Genomic DNA, 22,910 nt, shown 5'->3' on the forward strand with positions numbered 1-22,910 from the left:
AGCCAACACTTAAGTATACACAAGCACACATACATAAAATGGATGCATATGTACACTTGCATTTTTGTCTTACAAGGCAGATCAAGTCTTAACTCAAAACCGTAACCCTTGCTCTGACCTAAAACTTATGCCAATCCTAATGATAGCATTAAACACTTAAAAGCTGCACTAATTAATATTTTTAGATTAATAAAATAATGGATCAAATGATTAGGCTATGAGCAATGCAAGATCTCCACAGAGAATTATCACCCAACACTGCAGTTCCTCTCAGCACTATAGAGCATCTTTTAGCTAACAGTTTTGACTTTAAGGCCCATAACTTTGCTGTTTTGGTTTACTCTTGCCACTTTCTAACCTTGCTTCGAGCTGTGGCAGGCAGCTGTTTTCAGCAAAACTCTAATAAACCAACTGTCCACAACCTACTCAGCACCAAACGTTAGACAAAGTTAGCAACTAAAGCTGGTGAAAATAGCTAAGCATTTAGCTAGCAGCTAAATAGCCGGATATTTCCCTCAGGGGTTGGTGGAGACCAAAAACAGAGAGTAAAGGTGAATGAAAATTGGACTTACATTCAACTTCTGATCAGACACACTTTGAAAGGTCAGGACCAAATGGGGTTGAGTTCAAAAAAATTCAGAAAAGTCATAAAAATGCTCAAAGTACTTGTATTAATTGGCTTGTATTAGTCTAATTACATTAATTACATTAAATGATTAAGCCACATTGAGAAGTCAGAATTTGAATGGCTTTTTAAATCATGAATGTTTTCATTGACTTCAGCCTGTCATCATTTACAGTACGTCCATCGCATTTTGTTCAGAATAGTCCCTTATGTTATGTTTTAGGTGAAACTTGATGTATGATCTAAAACTGCCAACTCCAGTCATTCAATCAAAGATTACTTAGTATTTAGCTGTAGATGTGCAACAAATCTTCTCACTTTTGAGGTAATACAAACCATACAAACCACCCATTTAAAAAAAAAAGAAAGAAAAAAAAAGGAAACAATCAAACAATTACAGACACATGGATGATTTCGATCTATTCTCTAGTATCCTTAAAAGCTGACCCATGTCTGGACACAAAATCAGCATCTGAACCTCCACCGAAGGGTTTAAAGCTCACAAGCCTAGAAGGACACACACACACACACACAAAACCACATGCTGTAAATGCGTGTAAGCATGTAAATGACAGTTTGAGTTGTGTAAGGAGCTGCCGGCAGCATGTTGTCCATGATATAAATTGGGTGTCGTAATTAAGGGGGGAAAAATGAGCTGTTTTCCATTCTCCCTGTGTGCTCAGTGACAGCCTCATACACACCGCTAATGAAAAACAGAGGGAGGAGTGCGTGTGTGTGTGTGTGTGTGTGTGTGTGTTTGTGTGCAGATATGTGTGTGAGAGAAAGGAAAGGAGGGAGGAAGGGACAAAGGCTAGGAAATAAAAAGCTGTTAAAAGGAGGAAAGAAAAGCAGAGGCAGTGAAAGATGAAGCAGAGCAGGGAAATAAAACAGAAACACAACGGAGATGTTAATGGATGAGAACAGGAGGGAGACAAGGTGTGTGTGAGGTAGAGAGAAGCAGAGATAAGGAAATAGAGAAAAGGAAAAGAGATGATTAATGTGTGAGAAAGAGAGTGGAAGAGAGCTAATGAAATAAAAGTCAAAGTAAAATAGGGTTCTTATATGACAACAGAAACTCTTAAGTGGTGTGAGCCAACCGTGTGTGTGTGTATTTTGTGTGTGTGTGTGTGTGTGTGTGTGTGTGTGTGTATGTGTAGGAAGCCCCTCAGATGCAGGATGGAGGCATTTGTCTCTGAGTGGAATTACAAGTGGCGGGCCGAACAAACCCTCCAGTGGTCTAGAAGAAACAGAAGAGGAAAAAAAAAAAAATAGATTCCTGTCTTTCCTGTCCTTTATTTTCCTGAGCCATGCCTCGCTGTGTGTGTGTGTGTGTGTGAGTGTGAGAGAGAGAGAGTGTGTGCGCAAGACAGCGAGAGAGACAGAGGGTTGAGAACAATACAAACCACTAAAAGTAGATTCAAGACTTGTACTTAAAGCAAACAATGAGGAAGCATAAAGCTGCCTCACACTAAAAACACTAAACATGGCTTCCGCTGCCGTTTCACCCATGAACTTGCATGACTTTGTGTGTGTGTGTGTGCGTGTTTGCATGTGGGAAAGGAATAAAGACTTAGAGAAAAAGCAGATTCAGCATGCAAAAAGAAATTTAAAAAGGGCATGTAGATTCGAGGGTGTTTAAAGTATATCCCAGCGCATGGGTGTACTGTGTTTTCTGTGTGGGAGTGAGATCTCAGTCCTCCTGAAAGAGGACATCTGTGCCAGGCTTCCAGCCTCCGACTAGCCAATCTAACGCACACTAGGAGTTGGCACCGGACGCCTCAGCGCAACCAAAGCCAACCCTGCTCATCATTAGGCAGCAAAGGCACGGGGGTTCAAAAGTCTGTCCTGCCAAACACACAAACACAGCGCCAGAGACGGAGAGAGAGAGGGACTAAGAAGCTTCAGGATGATTACAGAGGCCAATAAAGCCGCTATTTTGCACCCAAGCCTTGGATGTTTTCCTTCCCATGCTGTGCAGTTGTGATTCTGCATGTAAATATTTGGGTGGTTTCACAAACTCCAAGAACAGAAGCCCCTCTGTAATGCCGGCGGCAAACAAAATGTCAGCAAACAGCCTTGTGACGTCACCGGATCGCTTTCAAATGCATGGGAAGAGAAAAAGACACCGTTTTTTTTTTTTTTGTTTTCCGAGAGGGAACAGCGTCATCTTTGTTTGGCCCGTGCAGATAATAATCTGAGCGCTGATTCAGGCGGCGAGTACCACGAGAGGTAGTGTACTGCTGTCTCAGGCCTTTGGACAAGCGTTCCATCACCCCCACGCGTCACATAGTCATTTGTAAGGCTTCCCTTACGGCCTGCTGAGACTGTCCAGTTGTGACAGAGGGAACAAATAACAGCCCACACCTCAATGTCACCCTCACTGAACTGCAATTATTATTCTTTTGTGCAAACAGCCATATTTTATTCCCCCTCTCTCTGGCTCTCTCTTTCACCGGAAGACACCGACAAATGCACAGGAACCATACAGATCTCCATCAAGCTTGTCAGAAATGATCCCAGCATATTTGACTAACATCCAGCTAAAGCCTGGCACGTGTTAAGCCTGGCAGATATCAAGTTATGATAGCAATGTTGACTAATTTAGAGCAAGATTGAATTCCTTCACCCCCCTCATCTCTCATGCTGTCAAATAAAGGGCTCGCGGTCTAGACTGATGCTATCAAAAAAAGCTTAATTAGCTTGTAATAAATTCTCATTTCCGTCAGTCTTCTACAAAGCCTCGGCCAGCTCCATGGCTCCTGTGTGTGCCAGCTGACAGACGCCCAGTAATTTGATACTGGCATTCAGCGGGTTTCCTTCCCGCCGCCCCCTTCTCCCCCGGCCATTTCACAGGAGAGCACGTCTTTAAATGTCACCCAAACACACACACATGCACGTGCGAATGTAGCATTTGTCATACACACTCATGAGCTGGGGCGATTCAAATGTTTGAGGCATTTGTTTCGGCAGGCAGAGGACTAAGAAATGACTGGTGTGAGCTTCATTTAAAAAAGGTGCAATAGGTGAGACTGTCATTTTAGCCTAAATCAGAAACAGAGAAGAGGATCCCATCCTCACAAGTAACAAACCAAAGACCTGTCAAGAGAAATCAGTTCTTCACGAGAATATCATCTTTGATTTGGCATTTTGCAGAGTTCTTCTCGAGACATTGAAAGCAAATCCACAGACAAACACGCTGTCCAAAGAAAGCTTGATTTAACCAAAGACGACTAAGGTCCTTCATCATTACAAAGAAGATGTGCAGTTTCCATTTGCAGCCACCAAATATGCCAAGTTTTGGGAAGCAGTAACCCCTAGAGTTACAAACATCACTTGACTAATCAGTTAGTCGATCAACAGATAATTAATGGCAACTATTTGATAACTGATCGTTTTTCAAGAAAAAATGCCAAACATTCCCTGGTCGCAGCTTCTCAAATGTGAGAATTTGAGGTTTCTCTTTGCCAATTATTATAGTAAACTGAATATCTGAGTTTTAGACTGTTGGTCAAATAAAATAAGCGATTTAAAATGCATCACCTTGGGCTGTGAGAATTTATAACAGGCAGCTTTCATGATGTTCTCCACTATTACTTGAGAAATAATTGTCAGATTAATCAATAATGACAATAATCGTTACTTGCACCCCTGACCCCACTATCCTACTGAAAGCAATACAACCAATAACTCATGGATGTCAGTTTACTTCCCTCAGACCTGAGTGATCAGGGACATTTTGGAGAGAAAAGTTGGCCATGGCTTAATTGTTCAGATTGTTTTACCTCTCCAAGAGTTGGGATTTTGCTTCATGGTTTAAACAAAACCTGGCAAGTCCAAGATGGAGGAGAAAGTTGATCAGCCTCCTAGTGATCTTAGTTTAAACTGTGTCTATTAACACTTGAACGCATCAATGGGGTCAATCCTGGACTGATTGACTGATGAATCTGTTCTTTTTGTGTTTATTTTAAGATTAATGCCTCTACACAGATACACTAAGATCCTCTCGCACTGCCAACAGTCTGTCAGAATAGAGCAAAACATCAATCAAGTCACTTGAGGCGTAAACACCTCCATTTTTGGCACACATGTGGCCGTACTGTACATCACGCAAACACACACACACACTTAAGTGTATACAGCTCGGCAGACCAGCTGACTGGCAGGAATGCTGCAGACATTTGTCTCGCAGCAGGAGCGTACTGACAGATTCAATCACCATGTTAAACACCACTGAAGTGAACATCTCTAGCCTTGACTTACTTCACCCTGATATGATTGATATATGGTGTTGGGCATGAATTTTTCAAACTACAATAAGGAGAGGGAGATTAAGTGAAAGAGAGACTGAAGAGTGGACCGATAGCACACAAATATCTACTCAGAATACAACCACTAACACCCACACTGAACTTCCCAAGAGGCACAGCTCAGATTCTTGGGCAGAATTTGCATCACAAATATCTTGGATGGGAGTGTATACATAGAGAATAAATAAACCAGTGAGGGTGCCACTTTTCTTCCCCATTCATCCCGCCTGTCACCCACCCATCCGTCCGTGCATCCATCCACTCCTGTTTAATAGGCAGCATTCAGCACCTTCCATCCAAGATCCACACCACCAGCCAGCGGGGGAATGTGTGTGTTTGTTTCTCCAGCTCTGCCTGAGAACCACAAACCACCAGAGATCGAGCCAAAACTCGACCTGTCTTTGGAGGATGGAAGAAAAGCGTCCTGGAATCCCATTTGTGCCTCCGAGAGGTTGGACGATGGCCAAATTCACCTCAATCCATCACATCAATCCACAGACTCTCCTGTGTTCCCACTTCCTCAGTGTGCTTCTGCTTGGTTTTCTTTTTTTCTACATTCCTTGCCAAAGCTTAATTGTATCAATGAATGAGGCAAATTCTGTTATCACGTACTCCTTTATCAGCCCAAAATGAAAGAGAAAATATTAATGTGCAAATAACTGAGTGCATCTCATAGTCTGATGATATTCCAAAGCAGACATTACACCAAACTCCAAACCAAACAAGAATACTAGAGCACATTTAAGTCCTTATTGATCAGTAGGTCTGTGAACAAAAGCGGATTGAAAAAGTTCAACAGCACAATTTCTCAACATCAAAGCCTGTATCAATTATTTGCCAGGCAGTGAGATTTTGTTGCAAACCCTGCATCATGAACAAAATGTCACACAGCAAGTGGTGAAACCTCAAATGTTGCACGAGCATAAACTATCTGCAAATATCCCACAGGGATGCAAAAGGAAAATTACAGGCTAACACAAATAAAATTAACCTTAACTTCACTATAAATCGTCTACTGGACGTACTATAAGTCTTTATGGGAATATTGCAGGAACATTAAAGTGATTTTCGCCCGGGGATTGACACCACAGGGGTCCTAATGATGAAAGCGATATGTTTTCCCACTTTCTATACATGGCCCTCACTATATCTGCTACATCTAAATTATTCAAAGACAATAAGGGATGAAAACTGATCTCACTTCATATAAATCAGCGCAAATAGCCGAGGTCTTCGGTCTATCAATGTCCGCTTAAGGGAATTAAATTAAAACCATGGCGCATTCATTCATATTTAGGGTACAATATCAAACGGCAGAGTACGGGGCTCATCTGAGCTGAGCTGACATCAGAGATTCGCTGCCTTTCAGTGATTTTTTAAAGATAGTAGATAGTCTTTACCAAAAGATTTATCGAATCAGGCACACAAGCAAAGTAGATTTCGCACATGTTCGTCCACGATAAGCTTACAAATATAAATAAGGGATCAAAAAAGCAAATATTAGGAGAGGAGTTTGAGATTTTTACGCAGAGCTCGCCACGCTCCCCGAGGCTGCTAAATCTCACAGTTTGCTGCAGGTGTGAGTCTCGGTGCGATGATTCAAATCAGCATCAGCTTGGTTGGATATTAAGTTGAGTTAAGTTTGTACCGGTGATGTAGAGCTAACAACACGGGTGTTAATCTATGATGTCCATTCATTAGCATTCAGCAAACAAGTACTTTGAATGTCTCATTAAGTTCTGCCCATATTTAGCCTACAGGTTTTAGCCAAAATAGAAAGGTGGCTTTTTGAGTGTTCGGGAGAACCCAGGCGCAGAGACGCGCATCCAAGCACTCACCTGACTGTGCTGCACTCGATCGGATGACCACCAAAGTGACGAGGACACAAGCTGGGAACTTCATCTTTGAAAAGGCTGCTTGTCTTGTTAACTCCCGTAACTCACATGTCCAATTAAGATATCCTCGTTTTTCACACACACAAAAATTAACAACCAAAAAAAAAAAACCGTCGGAGTCTTCTTGGCTTCTTCGACAACTGGCACAGTTTCCGTGCGCACCCACAACCAGCGCCGTGGAGAGCTTTTACGCACCGCGTTATTTTGTTGTGTTTGTTTATCAGTTCCCAGACCAGTGTTTAGGTCGGTTTCCACCGCGGATACTCTGAGCCATTTACTCCTCACACTGCCATAGCGCCGGTGGCTGGGGGGGGGAGAGGGGGGTGGAGTGTGTGTGTAAGTGTTTGTGTGAGGGGAGGGGGTCTGAACACGCCTCCTTAGTATGATTGACACCTCATTCAGCCTATTAAATTGGCTATCTAAAAGATTAGGAGCGTTTTGTCTTTCTTTTTTTTTTTGGAAATCCGCCCACGTCACTTATCACCTCTCCTGATTGGCTATTTGGCTTCATTGCTGCTGTCAATACACCTGTCAGGAGCAGATTTTGTTTTGGTGTCCCGCTGGGTGGTGTGGAGTCCAAATTGCTACCTGTGGGCTTTCTGTGTTGCTAAAAAAGACACAGAAATAGGCTTTTTTATTATCAGGTAATGTTCATAATTCAGACTCATATGTCATTAGTTGTTATAAAGCCTATTGGTTACCAGGCAGACTAATGTTTAGGAAAAAAAAGGGAGATATCGTAAATTATAGTGATTTTCTAGGGGACAGTGTTTATTACTGCCAATTTTACATCTATTAAAAATAGCATTTGCTTCATTTATTTTTGTATATTCAGTGTAGACCGAAAAGTTTCCTGCGGTGACAGCAGGGTCAGCCTCTGCAAATATCCACCACTAGAAGGCACAGCCTATAAACTTTGACGATGCTAGTATAACAGGGCTGCAGTGAAGGGAATGGCTCCAGCAGTATAACATTTTCAAGGCCGCTCATTTTACAAGCCGGTGTACCCTATTCAGCTCCATGGCTTCGTTTGTGGACCGATGTAAAAGTATGAAACCGGCTGGCAAATCAGCAAGGACAAAAATATATTGATTTGTGATCCGTGTGAAGTGTGTGAGTCGGGCATAAACTGGCTCTATTACCAAAATTACTCCACAATTTAGGCAGCAAGAGTGCAAAAGGACCGAATCCTTCATATATCCCAACAGTGCCAAAGAGAAGGTTCATTTAGTGTCCTCTGCTGCCCTCTAGGGGAATTTGTGGAGAATTACTTGATTTTTAGCCTTTTTCTCTGGAGATGGCACGAATCAAAGCTGCTGAGGGACATACAATAACATTTGGGCTTGTATTTTTCACAAATATTATGCTCATAATAATGGGAATTCAACCAGAAGGCCACACGGTCACCTTAAAGCCTAGCTATCATCATTTTTGACTGTACGAAAATGATTTGGGTAGTGTCAGAGAAGGGAAAGGGTTATGAATTTCTTGTTTTTGCTGAAAGGAGGATAATCAGCATTTTGTGGGAGACCAGTGGAGGGCCATCCTAGATAGTTTTCTCATCCTAGATATTTTGTTTTATTCTTAACCTGTGAGAATTCTTTTAAGTCACTTAAAACATGGCTTTTGTGTGCCCCACAGGTCATAAAGGGCAAAAATAGAATTTTGGCAATTGGTGGAAAATGATTGTACCATTACCATATTAAGCTTCAATTCAATTTCAAGGGAAATATAGTGACTGTCAGTCTACACACTACAGTATAAGAGATACATGAAAACATTAATTTGAGCTGTGGGATTAGTCTCTCTCTCTCTCACACACACACACACACCAGCACAGACAGCCTCACTGGGAGGCAGCACAACGCAGAGCAGCCTTGAGAATACTAATGAATGTCAGTTTGTTCCTGCACAGAAATCTGCAGATAAAACATTCAATAATGACATTACTGAACTGCATGAGATTTGCACTGATATGAGTGTGACATGAAAATGGGAATTCTGTCTTTGTGCTCTGTAATGGGTCCCTGTGTGAGTCCAAAGTGAGGTTTGATTGGAGGGTTACAGAACAACGGCTCACAGTGGCGAGGGTATTCTAAGTAATCCATTACAAATAATAAATAAGTAATGGGGACTTATAATGAGTATAATGAATGCTATGTCATCTAGGTCTCTGCAGTGATGAAGCAAATTAGAGCAAATGGCATTGAAATTATAGATTGTGATAATTGTGTCTTTAAAGGCCTATTCTGTAGAAAATAGGGAGTTTATGTACATTGAGGTGTCTGTTCTAGATGCAGAGGCATTCATACAGAAAAATCAACAAAATAAAGTAGGAGTCCTTCAGGGACTCAGTGTTTGAGTTTATAGCGATTTTATTGTAGTTTCTTGCAGACTTTTAATCTCTTAGATTTTTCTTTCCCTGGGCTACAATATTCCTACAATTTTTCACAAGGGACATGTGGTGTGAAATTCTGTGGATTTTTTTTGTATTTATTTTCTCTCATGTAGCACCGTACTCTCATATGCTTTGATTTGTAACATGACTGTGAATTAGGGCTATATTTCATGAGATGACCTTTTTTCTTGTTATGATTCCCTGGGTTCATTTAGACTGGCACTAATTTTGGTGTCTGACTTTGGTTTTCCCCCTGTGAGAAGCTCCACGCTGTAAGCAGCAGGACAAGGGGATCAGATGACAGGCAGAGCTTCTATGATTAGGGCTGCGGTGAGGGAAGAAGACTGCCACTGTGGAAGGTCAAGGGGCTTTTTTACACGCAGTTGGCGCCTTCTTATTGACCGCACACCATGAGCTGCAGTTAATTTATTTGCAACGTTGTGTTGCAGTTCCTGAATCAGTGGCTTTGGCTAGAATACTGGAGGAAGAATGAGACATGTGCAGTTGATCTCCAGGGAGTGAGCAGAGTGAGCACAAACGTTGTGGAGTTAGTATTCAGCATGGCTCTGGAGAGCACGTCGCTCCTGAAAGCAGGGCTTGTGTTGTTGATGGCAGGTGAGTGTTTGTGGTATAGTGAACCATGAAGTTCTTCTAAGTGGCTTAAATTGAACTTGTTTTATATGTTGGGATATTGTATAATTTTTGGATATTTGGAAGTTTTATAAACTGGTGTGTGTGTGTGTGTGCATAAAGTATACTGTAGCTCAAAACATACTGTACAGTAGCATGCATTTCAGAGATAACTGAGTTAATAGCAATTCCATTTCTGATTTAGTTTTTTGTTGTTGTTTTGTGTTGTTGGTTTATTGTTCATTTGTATTATTCTATTCATTCATTCATTTAGATATTACAAAGTTCAAACTGTGCAATGCACAAACAAAAAACATGTACAATTTTGACTAAACATTATACCTTTAAATTTTGTATATTTTCAGAGGCAAGGCCAGGGGTGTAGAAAGTATTCAGGTTGTTTACTGAAGTAAAAGTACTGCATCAACTTTTACTTGAGTAAAATACTTGGGTATTATAAGCAAAATGTACTTAAAGTATCCAAAGTAAAAGTACTCAATGTAGAAAACTGGTCCCTTTGACTTACAATTATTTATTATATTATTGGATTATTATCACTAATGCATTTGGTATATCAAATATCCTGATTCCCTACACCGTGAGTATAACTCCAGATAATGTGTCTAATTAAGGACAACATGGGGACTGCAGGATGAAGGTGTTGCTTGGACACCTTCATGCTACCTCTCAATACATGTATCCAGGGAGGACTAGTCTGCAGAAAGCTAGGAATCTTACATGGAAGAATGCTTTCAACATTCTCCTCTCTTGACGGGCTTTTGAAAATCCACGGCCACTGGGCTTTGCTTTACTAGATGAATGGGAGAATGTGAAAATTAGGCTCTCATGCCGAGCAGCACAGCAGCTGGCTGAACATGAGTGATATCTGAACAAGATGGATCATCTCATATTCATGAGCATCATTTTTAAAATCCATAGTTATTGAGTCCTAGGACTCATGATCCCTGCTAGACTGATGGGTGTTTCCTACACCCAAAATATGTAAAAAACTTGAAGGCAGTAAGTCAGTAGAGTGCAATCCTCCAGCTCGCAGTGCTGCAGCATCTGTCATGGTTTGCCTTGATTTTCCCGGAAAATGGAATGTGAACGCAATGTGCTGGTTAGCAGCCAAGTTAGAAGGAATCTTTGAATGTCAGATTTCTCCATGAGCAGTTGCCAACAAACAGACAGACAGGTAAAACACAATATCCTTACAACATTGTGGGTAATAAATAAAGCTAATAGACACATAATTACCATTTTTATGTTCAGTTTTTGCATGTGTTTGATGCTTTTTCACCTCACTTTAGTTAGTTTTTTACTGAAGCAGCTCAAGCCTCTGTTTGAAAATATGTGCTGCACCAGCGACAGGGTCTCGACCATTTTTCTTTCAGTAGCATCTCTTTCAAAATCCCCGTGTCAACACATTCAGTCTTCCTTTGAATGTTTCAGAGCCTCGAGAGCCAGCTGAGACAGAGCAAACATAATGGGCACACAGTTGGCCCTTATCAGGCTGGCGCAGACTGAGATCCACCATGTTTCTCGATCGTAACAACAACCTGTTCGTTCCACATGGGCCATTTCCGCCAGCTTAAGCTCCCTCTCCTACTGTACTGCTCAGTGGTGTTACATTCAGCTCAGAGTCCTGCGGGACGGCTGCAGTCTGCTTCCATGTTAAAAGGCTGTTTACACACATCTCTGAAGTAAACAAATGGGATTGGGACTCCGACTGCAAATTAAAATCTTTTCTTCATGAAAGTAACAGCCTAATAGGGAAGAAAATGGTCCGAGAGGAATAACCATTGCCAGGACATGACCTTGTTTGTTGCACAAACATATTCCTAATTATCAAGAATTGAACACAGCAGATAACCTATGTAGTGCTTTGTAAAATCTTTTGTATCTTTACAATGATGCAAAGTTTTACTCCCCAATCACTGAAATAAAATGACCACCCAGATGCAGTCACTTCATATCACCCAAATCCATTCTCATTGGCATATGTAGACCTTGATTAATGCATTTTGTTTCATTTTGTCTCTCTTCGTCTTCTGTGCTTTAGCTCAAGTGCTTCCATCAGTGTCTGGCTGCAACAAGGGTTTCTACGAGAGGATGATCAATGATCTCTGCCTAGCTAAGTTCAAATTCGACATGGGAGGACTGGACCGAGGCCTGTGGTGCAGCTGGCCGGACACTATGGAGTGAGTTCACCTACTGGGTTGTGGAAAAAGAGTGGGCAAAGCCATAAAGACAGGATAACAAAAAAACTGCAACAAAAAATAAAATCACTTGTCCCTCCTCTCGTACAGTTTAGTCAGAGATCAAGGAATTGACCATTTATGGCAAAAGGATAGAGTTGGATTTGGTGGAAATGGCTCTTTTCTTTGAGGGAACTCTGAAAGAATAAAGATTTTGTTGGAAAAACTCATATGAATGAGCCAGTGAAGCATGACGTGCCAATCAGCTAATGCCAGCGCGACTTCAGGGCTCTGCCTGCACTAATACTATGCTTCATTTGATTCCTGTTCAAAACATGTAAATATAGATTGTCAGAGAACCAAATCTTGAACCTTAATATGTAATTTTTTTCAGGCATTATATCAGTCTCATCCACCTCTATGTTTTTTGCGTTTATTGTGAACACACTGTAAAACGCTGACCATTAATACCTTTGCAGGTGCACTGACAGGCTGGTATTTTTGTTAGAGCTGTATTGGAAGCATAGAGGCGACCATCACTGTGCATCAATCGAGTTACACATTCAATGTCACACCTATTTTGCACTGCACAGTATACTTATTAGCAATAATATTACATACAGGCATCAGTTTAGGCAAACAATCAAAGAGTTACTATTTAATAGGAGAAATATTGGCATCTTTTACCTGTGTTAGCTTTTTTTTGCAAATGGTATATAATATACTATTAATGGACTGAATAATTATGATAATTGCAAAAGGAAGTTAATGAGAGTGCATACTGTACATATTGTCTCCATATTTAACTCAGTCTACCTGTCTTTCCTTTGGTAACATAGATCTTAGCCATGTTCTGAACTTCATATAAATGCATTACATGCAGCACATAGCATCACATCAAATGTTTTTTCCCATTCTTCCTATAGGACTAGTGGTTTGTGGAGGAATGATGTTTGCCTTGACTTATGCTGCCCACAATATGCTGCTCTGACTGTAGTTCATTCTCTAATAAAACATCTTCAACCTGCCTTCCTGGCTGTTTGCCTTATGGCCATCACCATTTCCAGTCTGTGTTTCCACTCACTTGGTCCCGGCCTTTTACTGTATCTGTCGCACACTATATGTGTGTGTGTGTGTGTGTGTGTGTGTGTGTCAAACGGTGTCTCTGAGCAGTCCTTTTCCAAACACTGGCAGTCAGAGGATGAGTCAGACAGGAGGGTGAAAGGAGCTGGGAGGCCCACAGGAGAAGCTACTGTCAAAACTGTGATTTCCCTCCTAGCTCACTGTCCTCTCTTGGTCCAGCTTGTAATTGGTGGTGGTGCTCTTTATGTATGTGTGTTGTATGTGTCTGAGTGTGCAGTTGCAACTCATCATAAAAGATCTGTACAGGCACATAGAGGGTTTGCAGATGTGTCACAAAACCTCTAGCAACAATGTCTGACGCCATCATTGAGGTCCACTGGAGAGCTGTGTGTGGGTGCACACTAATTTAGAGATTTCCAAAATAAAAGTCTAATAAGGTGGATTTGTTTCTGAACAGAGGTACGATGTAACACAATGGGCTTAAAGCAAGACAGCGTAACTTTGTGCAGAAGAAATTAAACTATCTTCCTCCAACAAATGAAAAGATGAATTCATAAGTAATAAAATACACCCTTTATCAATTCAGTACACTCACGGGTTTTGCTCGCTTACTTGGTCTGGTCTGGTATGACCTGTTAGCTTATGGTGGCTAATGTTAGCTAAAGTTCCATCATTCTATACTTGCCACTTTTGGCTGCTATTCAAAAAATGTTTAGAATTTCACTTTGTCTTTAGCTGATAACCCGACAGTCTCGATAAATCACCGCATAATATATGAAGGATAATGATAATTAGTTGAGTGTTTTTTCAAAAACCACACATCTGTGAAGCTAAACACCTTCCAATCCATGGAGTGCTTTTTTTTTTGGTACATACTTTTATACTTTTCCCTTTTAAAATTTCTGCACTTGTCAGCAATGAAATTTTACTGTAGATATGTAGAGACAAGCTACATTGCCATTCAGGTGAGAGCCAAACATAACATACACAGTGATAAATTTAGACATGCCAATTCTAAGTATCACTAAATGCCATCCAGCACCACAAATCAGTTCCAAGTTCATCAGAGACCAAACCACTTTGTCTGCCAGGTGGAAGAAAAAAAGGTCTAATTATTTATGAAACTGAAATGGTTTGTCCTTGAAAGGGAATCTAAAGGCTTCCACAGGCATGCATCCCAAAGTAGTTTAGCTCCACTGCATTGTTACAGGAGGTTCATCAGATAAAGATATTTTATTTATTTAATTATATTCATTTAAATTAGGCTCAAGTGAGGCTAATTACAAATTATTGGGGCAAATATACAGTGGAAGTGTGTCCCATCTACAGCTTTACTGTACGTGCGGGACAAGTTTTAGACAAAATATGGTTCATTTTGTTATTTTTGACTTATTCAACGCTATTTTCAACTGTATCTCAACTGAATACATCACACAGCATCTTAGCCGCAGTCATCTATAGAATCAGAATCAGAAATACTTTATTGATAGATGAGCCCAAGTCCTCTTCCCCACAATTTCTAGATCTATCGCTTCTCTCAGAGACTCTGATACTGCTCTGTACACTAGTTACTTTGCTGACCATGTACTTCTTTCTCCAAGAGAAAATCAACAATCCCTGTGGGTTCACAACTGGGGAAAAACTCTAACACAGGGGATAGCTCAAAAACTGGAAGCCAGGCATGCTAACCTTTTTTTGTTTGGTTTGTGGAAGTGATCTCTGATGATCAAAGTTTCTAGTGACCTATCTTTATTTGCTCATGTTGCTGTATGTGTTTTCTAGAATAATGCATATGAACCTCTGTTGAAGGATTTTCTAGCAACACAAGTTCTGTCTAATCAACACTTGAGATTTTATTGCCAAAATGTATTTTTGCAGATTAATAAAATATTATATCATCGAATTTATTAGTCACCAGAACTGTTAATTGGGAATGTGTTTGTGGACGCACACGCTTGTGTTTGAGTGTATGTGCATCACTGTGTGTGGGTGTAAATACTGTGTGTGTTTGCAGCTTCACTCCAAACTCTTAAGACTTGCTTGTTAGTTTGAAAACAAGTAAATCTGTTAAAAAGATAACGCCATTCTCACACTGCATTGCTCAGAGCTATAAAAACACTCCAGTCTCTCCTGACTCTTCTCTTATCTTAAGACCAAAACACTTTCACTGAGTGGTAGCTTAACACACATATTTGTATTAACATGCTTGTGTGAATCTCTTAACCCTAACCTTGAACCTTCACCCAAACTGAGTCCAAATCTTAATCATGACCACAAGCATGAGTCTTAATCCTAAACTATCATTAACTTTAACCCCTACCTCTAAACCTAATCCAGACCTAAGTCTTAGCTGCAACACCAGCTCCTGAAACAGCTTCTGGTGGTGATACTCGGCTCCTAGAAGCATTAAATTGCAGGGGGAAATCCATCAACACTTTGAAATACAAGCACAAAGACATACACATGCACAAACACACGTGCACACACACACACACACACACACACACACACACAGTTCCACTACATACCAACTTACAATCAATGGGCAGTTAGTCATATACAACATAATGTTTTGCTAGAGTACATGTACTTGTACTTGCAATAATGTTTTATTACATCTGTAGGTCCATGAAAAAAGTCCTAATTCTGCTCTACATCATAATTTTAATTAATTTTAGACCATTCTTATCTGAGATGGATTACCATTGCCCAGGGGCCCCAGTCCATCGGGCCCCAAAGACCCCCCAGATTGTGTTAATTTTACGAAGCGATTCATGAGTCCTGCATCTTTTAATTGTGTCAAAATCTAGTACCTTAATACCTTTAATACATGCTTACATGGTGAATTTTCTCAAATAAATATGTTTAACTCATAACAAAATTAACTCCAACTAATGAACCTATAGTTAAATTAAGTAGGGGAACACAGGGAGCTAAATATGGGCCCACAGCTCACTTCTTGCAGCCTTGCTTCATTATGAAGTGTTGAGCGAGTTGTGGCCCTTATAGAAAATACAACATGTCATGTTGCTGCAAGGGAAATGACACACTAAACAATAAATTGCACCCATCACAAAAAGTAATTTACGATGAAGATTGAAGTTGGGTGGACTTTCCTTTAAGGGGCTTTCTGACCACTTGCCCACTCAGCTTCCAGCTATGCAGTTAAACACAGTGGCCATCCGGAACAGAATCTCTCCTGGTATGGGGCAATGCTGTACTGATGTCACTACCCTGTTGGTATGCATCTCCATTTCCCCTGCCCTCTACCACCTAGCAGTTATATTTAGCTGTGTTAAGCCTGCTGGTAATTCTAGACACTCCTTTGCCTTTTTTTCCTACGAACAGGAATCCCTACTCCGGTCCCACTCTGAAAGGACGTTTCAAAGACACTACGAGATACTATTTTAATCTGAAGAGTGTATTTCTAAAATTCTGTGTCTCAGAATGGATACAGAAGGAATTACTTTAAGTTCATCGTGGAAATATGGGTTCATGACACTAGATGTTTGTCTTTGATAGTTCTGCATTTGATAATTGGATCAAGTTGTTCCTTAAGGTAGATTTGACTGTGTGTTGTTGCCCTCTGCAGAATCTACGAGGGGCTAACAAACTGCACCTACCAGGTGGCCTTGAGGATGGACTGCTTCTGGCCAAATCAGATAGTCGACCGCTTCTTCATGCAGATTCACCGGATCTACTTCCACAACTGCGCTCTGACTGGCCGGCTACTCCACGACCCACCGTCCAGCATCCTCGCCCCGTTCATCGCAGTGCCAGTACTGGTCACCCTGCTCATGACTGCCCTAGTGGTGTGGAGGAGTAAACGCACAGAAGGGGTTTTATAGAGACTATGGCTTCTGGATTTGGGCTCAAGGCTTGTAAATACATATGGACTCCTGACAGACAGAGACTGAGCATGTGATAAAGGATTTTTAGGTGATTTTTGAATAATGTGTTGAGTTGATACACTTACTTATTATCTTGAAATAGTATTATTTGAATATTAACATGAATATGAGTGTGTGGACGGTGCAGTGAAACAAGTGCATGTCATACTGTGACTGCAGCATAGGTTGACCATAATGCAATACTATCTAATAAATGCTGATTTGGTATATAAATGTTGTAAAAGATCGCATTGATCAGTGCAGTCCTTTTTAGTGAATAACATCACCAATATGAGTGTGTCAAAGTTTGGCAGTGGAAAGTAAAACAGTCTTTGAGATTCTGGGGATTTGGAGGCCATGCATGTTAATTACCATCTGTTCTCATGGCCCTAAACAATCTGTGAGCACATAAATAAGGTAGAGAGGAGGACACTCAGGGAGACGCTGATAACTTGGACAAATGATTGTTATAAATTGGGAAGAGAGGTGAAGAAAGAGAGGAAAGGGAAGCATAAAATGGAGGACAGATGATTAAAGAAGAGAAGGAAAGAAGGAGTTTTGGACAGAGAGGTCTTTTATCATGTAGAAGAGTCAAATCACTGTTTTTACTCCAATATCTGTTTCCCATCTTCTTATGGAGGAGATTAGCAATTGAATTATGTTCAAATACACCAAATGTCCCTGATTAAATCAAAGACAACTAAATCTGTTAATGTGAGAGACTGATGGCTTGTTTTTAGTGCAGTTTACTTCAATATGGACATTCTGGAAGCAAGTGGAATAGTAAGTTAATTTAAGAAAAATACAATTTTAAGACTGTACATAAGGCTCAAAGTGGACTTCAATTAGACACTCAATAGAGGGCTCCATCTAGTGTTCACTCTGCAGGGCTCTGTTTCACAGAGGTCAATATTTCTAAGCCTAGAGTTGTTTTAGCAGTAGGTTCATTACATAATTGTTTCATATTTACTTAAGTAGAAAATTCAAAATATATATATATTTAAAAATAACATTTGCTTGTTTTAAAAGGATACGGATCCAACTTTTTATTTCTAGTGATTCTCAGCATAAGAGGAGTAGCAACACTAGATTTGTATGGATAGAATAGATACACCTGGCTTTCCAGGTTTGCGTCACATTCTGATGAAACCTACAGCTGTGGTTTCCAGCCTGGGGATCGGGACCCCCTTAGTGAGGTTAAAAACAAACTTGACCCACTGCAATGCATGGATGAGTTTGTTAAACAGTGTCACCCAAGTTTTCTTCAGCTAAATACCAAGAAAACTAAGGAAATTATCTTTGATTTCAGAGCACGCTGAAGGGCACACCAACAAGTAGCTATTAGTGGTGACTGTATTGAAGTTGTAAATGAAGAGAAATATCTAGGGACATTAATTGATGAAACACTGTCATGGGAATTAAACACAGGTGTCATTTGCAGGAGAGGATTACAACAATTACTTCATGCAGAAGCTTCGACAGTTTGGAGGGGCCAGATACTGGTTCTCTTTTGTCATTTGTGGAGAATATTCTTACTTTCTGTTTGATTGCTTGTTATTTCTCACAGTCTATAGTTAACAAAAACAACCTCACTACGATTGTTAATATGTTTAGCAAGATTGCGGGTCAACAACAACACAGCGTGACACTGCTTTGTGAGTCCCGAGTGGCGGGGAAACGACGGGCAGTCCTCAGTGATGTATCACACCCTCTCTATGGTGAATATGAGTTGTTACCATCGGGACGGAGGTACAGGACTTCCCGTGCCCACAGATTCTTTAAACCTCCCAGTATGGCTCTGTTAAACAAATCCTGGTGAAATTAGGTGTGTGTCACATTTTGCTGTACTTAAAAACAGACAGTTGCCACAGACACAAAGAGAATTTCCAAAAGGATAATAAACTAATTAACTAATGGGGTCCCAAGATATATCTGGTGGGTCACGAGGTGACAAAAAACCCAAAACATTTCCGCTGGTTTATTTAGGCTTTTTCAGCTTTTTGATTCTCGAAAAACAGAAACTCTTTTTGGTTGAACTGGTCACAACTGGTAGACATACAACTGCTGACAAAGAGTCACAATTAGACATTGGTTTGTTTTAAGAGGTCACAAGCCAAAAAGGTTTGGAAACACTGGTGTACAATGATTCAGCCAGTCAGAATGATCAAGGTTTGCACGCCACCCAACAGAAATACTTTACAACCATTGCAACTTCTGTGTCAGGAGAAGACACCTGCATGGCAGACAGCAACCTGGGATGGAAGACACGGGAAGACAACAAGATACAGATACAGGTTTAATAGGACCAAAAATGAATTAATGGATGGACAAATGGCTACATCAAGATTTAAACTATTTGCAAAATAGTTAACTAAAACCTCAAACGACTCTCTGCCCTTCCTTAAGACGAAACACAGGTCAACTCTTTCCAAAGACAGACAAAGGAACTGTGTGTAAATCTTCCCAAACTGTTATAGTAATTAAATACAATGTCATACTTTTTTTTATCCATGTAAAAGTTATGGCTCAGCACTTCCCCTCCATATATTTTGCTTGCAAGGCTATTCTGTCCTGTCAGTGGCAGGGGAATTAATGGTGGCTATATTATCAAAGCAGTAAAAGCCTTCAACAGTTAAGCTTAGTCAAGCAATGTTTGGCTTTTCTGATTAATGCCCAAGACTGTGACAGTGTTCAAAGACGAATTTCAGCAGTTTTTGATAATGATAAATGAATTTAGGGGGAGATTAGGAGATCAACGTTCAGCGGCAGGCGAGTGGAGGTGAGAGCTCAGGGCCAGACGTTAACAATTAGACTTGTGGATGAGTTGGAGGTTAATATCTCACTTGTTCCTGATGTCATTAGAAAGACGTTCAGCCTCAGCTGGGTCCTTTTACTGCAGTTTCTGGTAGCTGGAGAAGGTCTGCACCATGCCGATGTATCTATTCAGGGGCAAGAACTTTTTTACCAGCAGACACTCATTCATGGACACAAAAACACATGAAACCATCTAATACATATTAGTTCAAACATTGTATCGTCATACTGAATATATCTTGTGAGTGACTGATGTTAAAGGTGAAGGAAGTTGACTTTTGGGGAAATCTCGACTGTGCAATGATTCAAAAACCCTCTCCTCTCCCATGACTATATACTGAGATGCTCCTGAGCAAGACACTTGACCCCCAACTGCTAAAGTTTAAGCTGCTCTGAGCCAGATAACTCCCAGATGTCAGAGTGTATATATGTCGGACTCTCACGCTTTACTCCACCAAGCCATAGCTGTAAATATGAACGGATTCATAGCGTTTATGCTCCTGGTTTTACAAGGACTATTTTGTCGTAGCTGATATAAAAAAGGAATAATCGGGAACACAACACAGTCTGCTGCTTTTGAGCAATGCAACTTGATCAGTTAGAATTGGTTGTAATTAAAGTCTGAAACACTCACCACTCTTTGTCAGGGTAAGAGCAGGAGTCAAACATATCTGAGTAGATCTTCATAGAGCTCAAACCTATATAGGGGTCTCGGAAAGGAAGCAGGGCAGCGTAAAACTAATATTAAAAAAATCTGGTTTTATTACCAACTAACTTTGCACAGGCCAATGTCATTAAAAAAAATAGCTAATAGATGAACATAAATGTCCTTCTTCCAATTGTCTAATTATGGGATAAACAATTAAAATCCACATTAACACAACTTCACACAATGGGTATATATGCTGCTTACTTCTCAGATGTTTCTGTAGTTGCTTTTCTAATCTTTGTATGTTCTGTGTCTAAATGGCATGACAATGCCTAGTATGTCACTCATACTGCCAGTGTAAGGGGCTTAATTACCACTTACACATCACATTTGACATATTAATAATATGTCACATTTAAAGGCAATAGAGTAACTTTAACTCAGACTGCCCTCTTAGTCACACTTAATTACTTCTATGGTAAGGCATTTTAAAGTTTATAAACACACTTTGTGCTATTGGTTTAAAAACTGAAATTGTTTTGTTTCTGCAGTCAAACTGTCCCACATTAGGATGTATGAATTTTAATATCTTATTTCTCAGAGGCATTTTCAAACTATAATTAACAAAATAGAAACATGAGAGAGTAAGTCATCTATGTTTTAGAAATTCTAAATAATTTAAATAAACGTTTTTTAGATTTTGGATGAATCTCTTTACAGATGTCATTGAGCGTGTTGGAGACGTCCCCATACTCCAGTGCCATGTCCATGGAGTGGCTCAGGAGAGTCAGGCAGCCTCCAGGCCTCAGCACCCTGTCAGCTTCCAGGAGGAACTTCAAACCAGTGGGCCGCCGTCATGGCCGTCACAAGGTCCACCTCACCAGAAGCAAAGGGTAGCTCTTCTGCCGGACGCTGCCTGGGGTCGAAGCGGTTGGAATAATGTAGCAGGAATAGGGAGAATTGGGGGGTTAATGCAATTCAACATATGCTGTGAACAGTAAGTGTGTGTAGATGAATGAAAGTCAATTTATAATTACCAATACATAATGCTATCAAAAAGGAGTCCTCATAAACAATGGACAAGGTTTCTGCACATAACGAGATTCAGAATTTTGACCCCGACCTCGCCTGTATGATACATTTGGAGGGTTGCTATTGGCCAGCGTCATCTCCAGGTGGGCGTATGTCTGTTCCCACAACCTCCAACGACCCTTGCCCTAACCGCAGCCCACATCCACTGCAAGGTTGAATTGGTTTGGTGTCTAAAAGGAATGGAGTTACACCATATAATAAGTAAAAACCTGCTTCTACGTCTGCCGATGACAGATGGGTTTGATGAGTCAGCCGACAGCAATGGAAAACACTGATTCTGCAGCTCAGTTGACTCTATTATAATGATAAAACTAATTTAAAAGAGTGTTACAGCAAAATGTGCTTGTAATGAGATTGTTCAAGCTGATTCACAGCTGTAACATACAGAGTTTGGCCATGATTATGCAAATGACTGTTTTCTCTTCAAGCATGAAAAGGTGGATACAGGCACCTAATTAACTGGAAGTATTGTTAACTCACTGAAATATGGCTCAAGACGTTAAAACATTCTCAAATCCAATAAAAAACAGATCACAGTGGTCACAGAAAAAAGGACCAAACTGGAATCCTGACATGAATATGTTCAACCCACAAATTAATTTTGTGGGTTGAACATAAGCAATTCAGTAATTTCCCAAAAGCGGTGACCATCTTTTCTAAGCATGAATAGGTTCAAATTCAAAATAAACTTATAACAATACTCTCAATCAAAAATCTACTTAAATTAAGACAATAATAGATGAAAAAAACTACTCAATTACAGTCCCAAGAGTGCTTCTAATACGCTAGCTTCAGTCTCAGTTTATACAATAGCACAGGTGTGTTGTCTACATGCCGAGACATAAAATAGCACAAAAACATATATATAAGCATGTTGAAGCCTGTTAAAATGCTGAGAACTTGAACTTACCCTTTTCTCCATGTAGCTCATAATCCTGCTGATTAATTCATGGGGTGCTACACTGTACTGCAGGTAAGCAGCTGCATGATCTTTAACCTCAAAGAGCCGTACTGACAGGTTTCTGTGCCCTCAGTCGTGACTGTCAAGGCACCTGACTGAATACTATGATTCTGCACTCACCCTTATATCACCTCCAAGTTAAACATTAACTGCCAGAACTGAAATTGTCTTGCCCTCCGGCACTGCTGCCAAAAAAAGCATGTCTACATGCAGTTAAAAGAAATCAATGGAATCTCACATTTTATTGCTTTAAATCAATGATAAAAGTACTGTATCTTCAGCTTTTACTACACAATAAGTGTAGTAATTTAAGTACTTTGAGTTTACTTATGAGTTTTTGACAAAAAATGATACAATTGCTTCAACAT

General features: G+C 40.3%; 2 protein-coding genes and 1 pseudogene across 5 annotated transcripts in view; 1 reads left to right on the forward strand and 2 right to left on the reverse strand.

Moving 5' to 3' along the window:
- The window catches only part of LOC122871787 (receptor tyrosine-protein kinase erbB-4-like), a 253,808-nt gene extending 246,680 nt beyond the window's left edge, over positions 1 to 7,128 (reverse strand). For all 4 annotated transcript variants that reach the window (XM_044187168.1, XM_044187166.1, XM_044187167.1 and 1 more), the window contains exon 1: positions 6,771 to 7,128. In XM_044187168.1, coding sequence (XP_044043103.1) covers positions 6,771 to 6,834 — 64 coding nt within the window. In that variant the 5' untranslated portion in view covers positions 6,835 to 7,128. The remainder of the gene's footprint in view (positions 1 to 6,770) is intronic.
- A 2,411-nt stretch (positions 7,129 to 9,539) lies between these two features.
- Positions 9,540 to 17,273, forward strand: LOC122872381 (receptor activity-modifying protein 1-like). The gene is made up of 3 exons (XM_044188558.1): positions 9,540 to 9,840; positions 11,918 to 12,056; positions 16,729 to 17,273. Exons 1-3 carry the CDS (start codon positions 9,786 to 9,788, stop codon positions 16,982 to 16,984), a joined length of 450 nt encoding a protein of 149 aa, XP_044044493.1. The 5' UTR covers positions 9,540 to 9,785; the 3' UTR covers positions 16,985 to 17,273.
- Positions 17,274 to 19,006: 1,733 nt separating this feature from the next.
- LOC122872444 lies at positions 19,007 to 22,910 on the reverse strand (annotated as a pseudogene).

Source organism: Siniperca chuatsi, linkage group LG24, assembly GCF_020085105.1.
Source record: "Siniperca chuatsi isolate FFG_IHB_CAS linkage group LG24, ASM2008510v1, whole genome shotgun sequence".
In the NCBI taxonomy this organism is placed as follows: Eukaryota; Metazoa; Chordata; class Actinopteri; order Centrarchiformes; family Sinipercidae; genus Siniperca; species Siniperca chuatsi.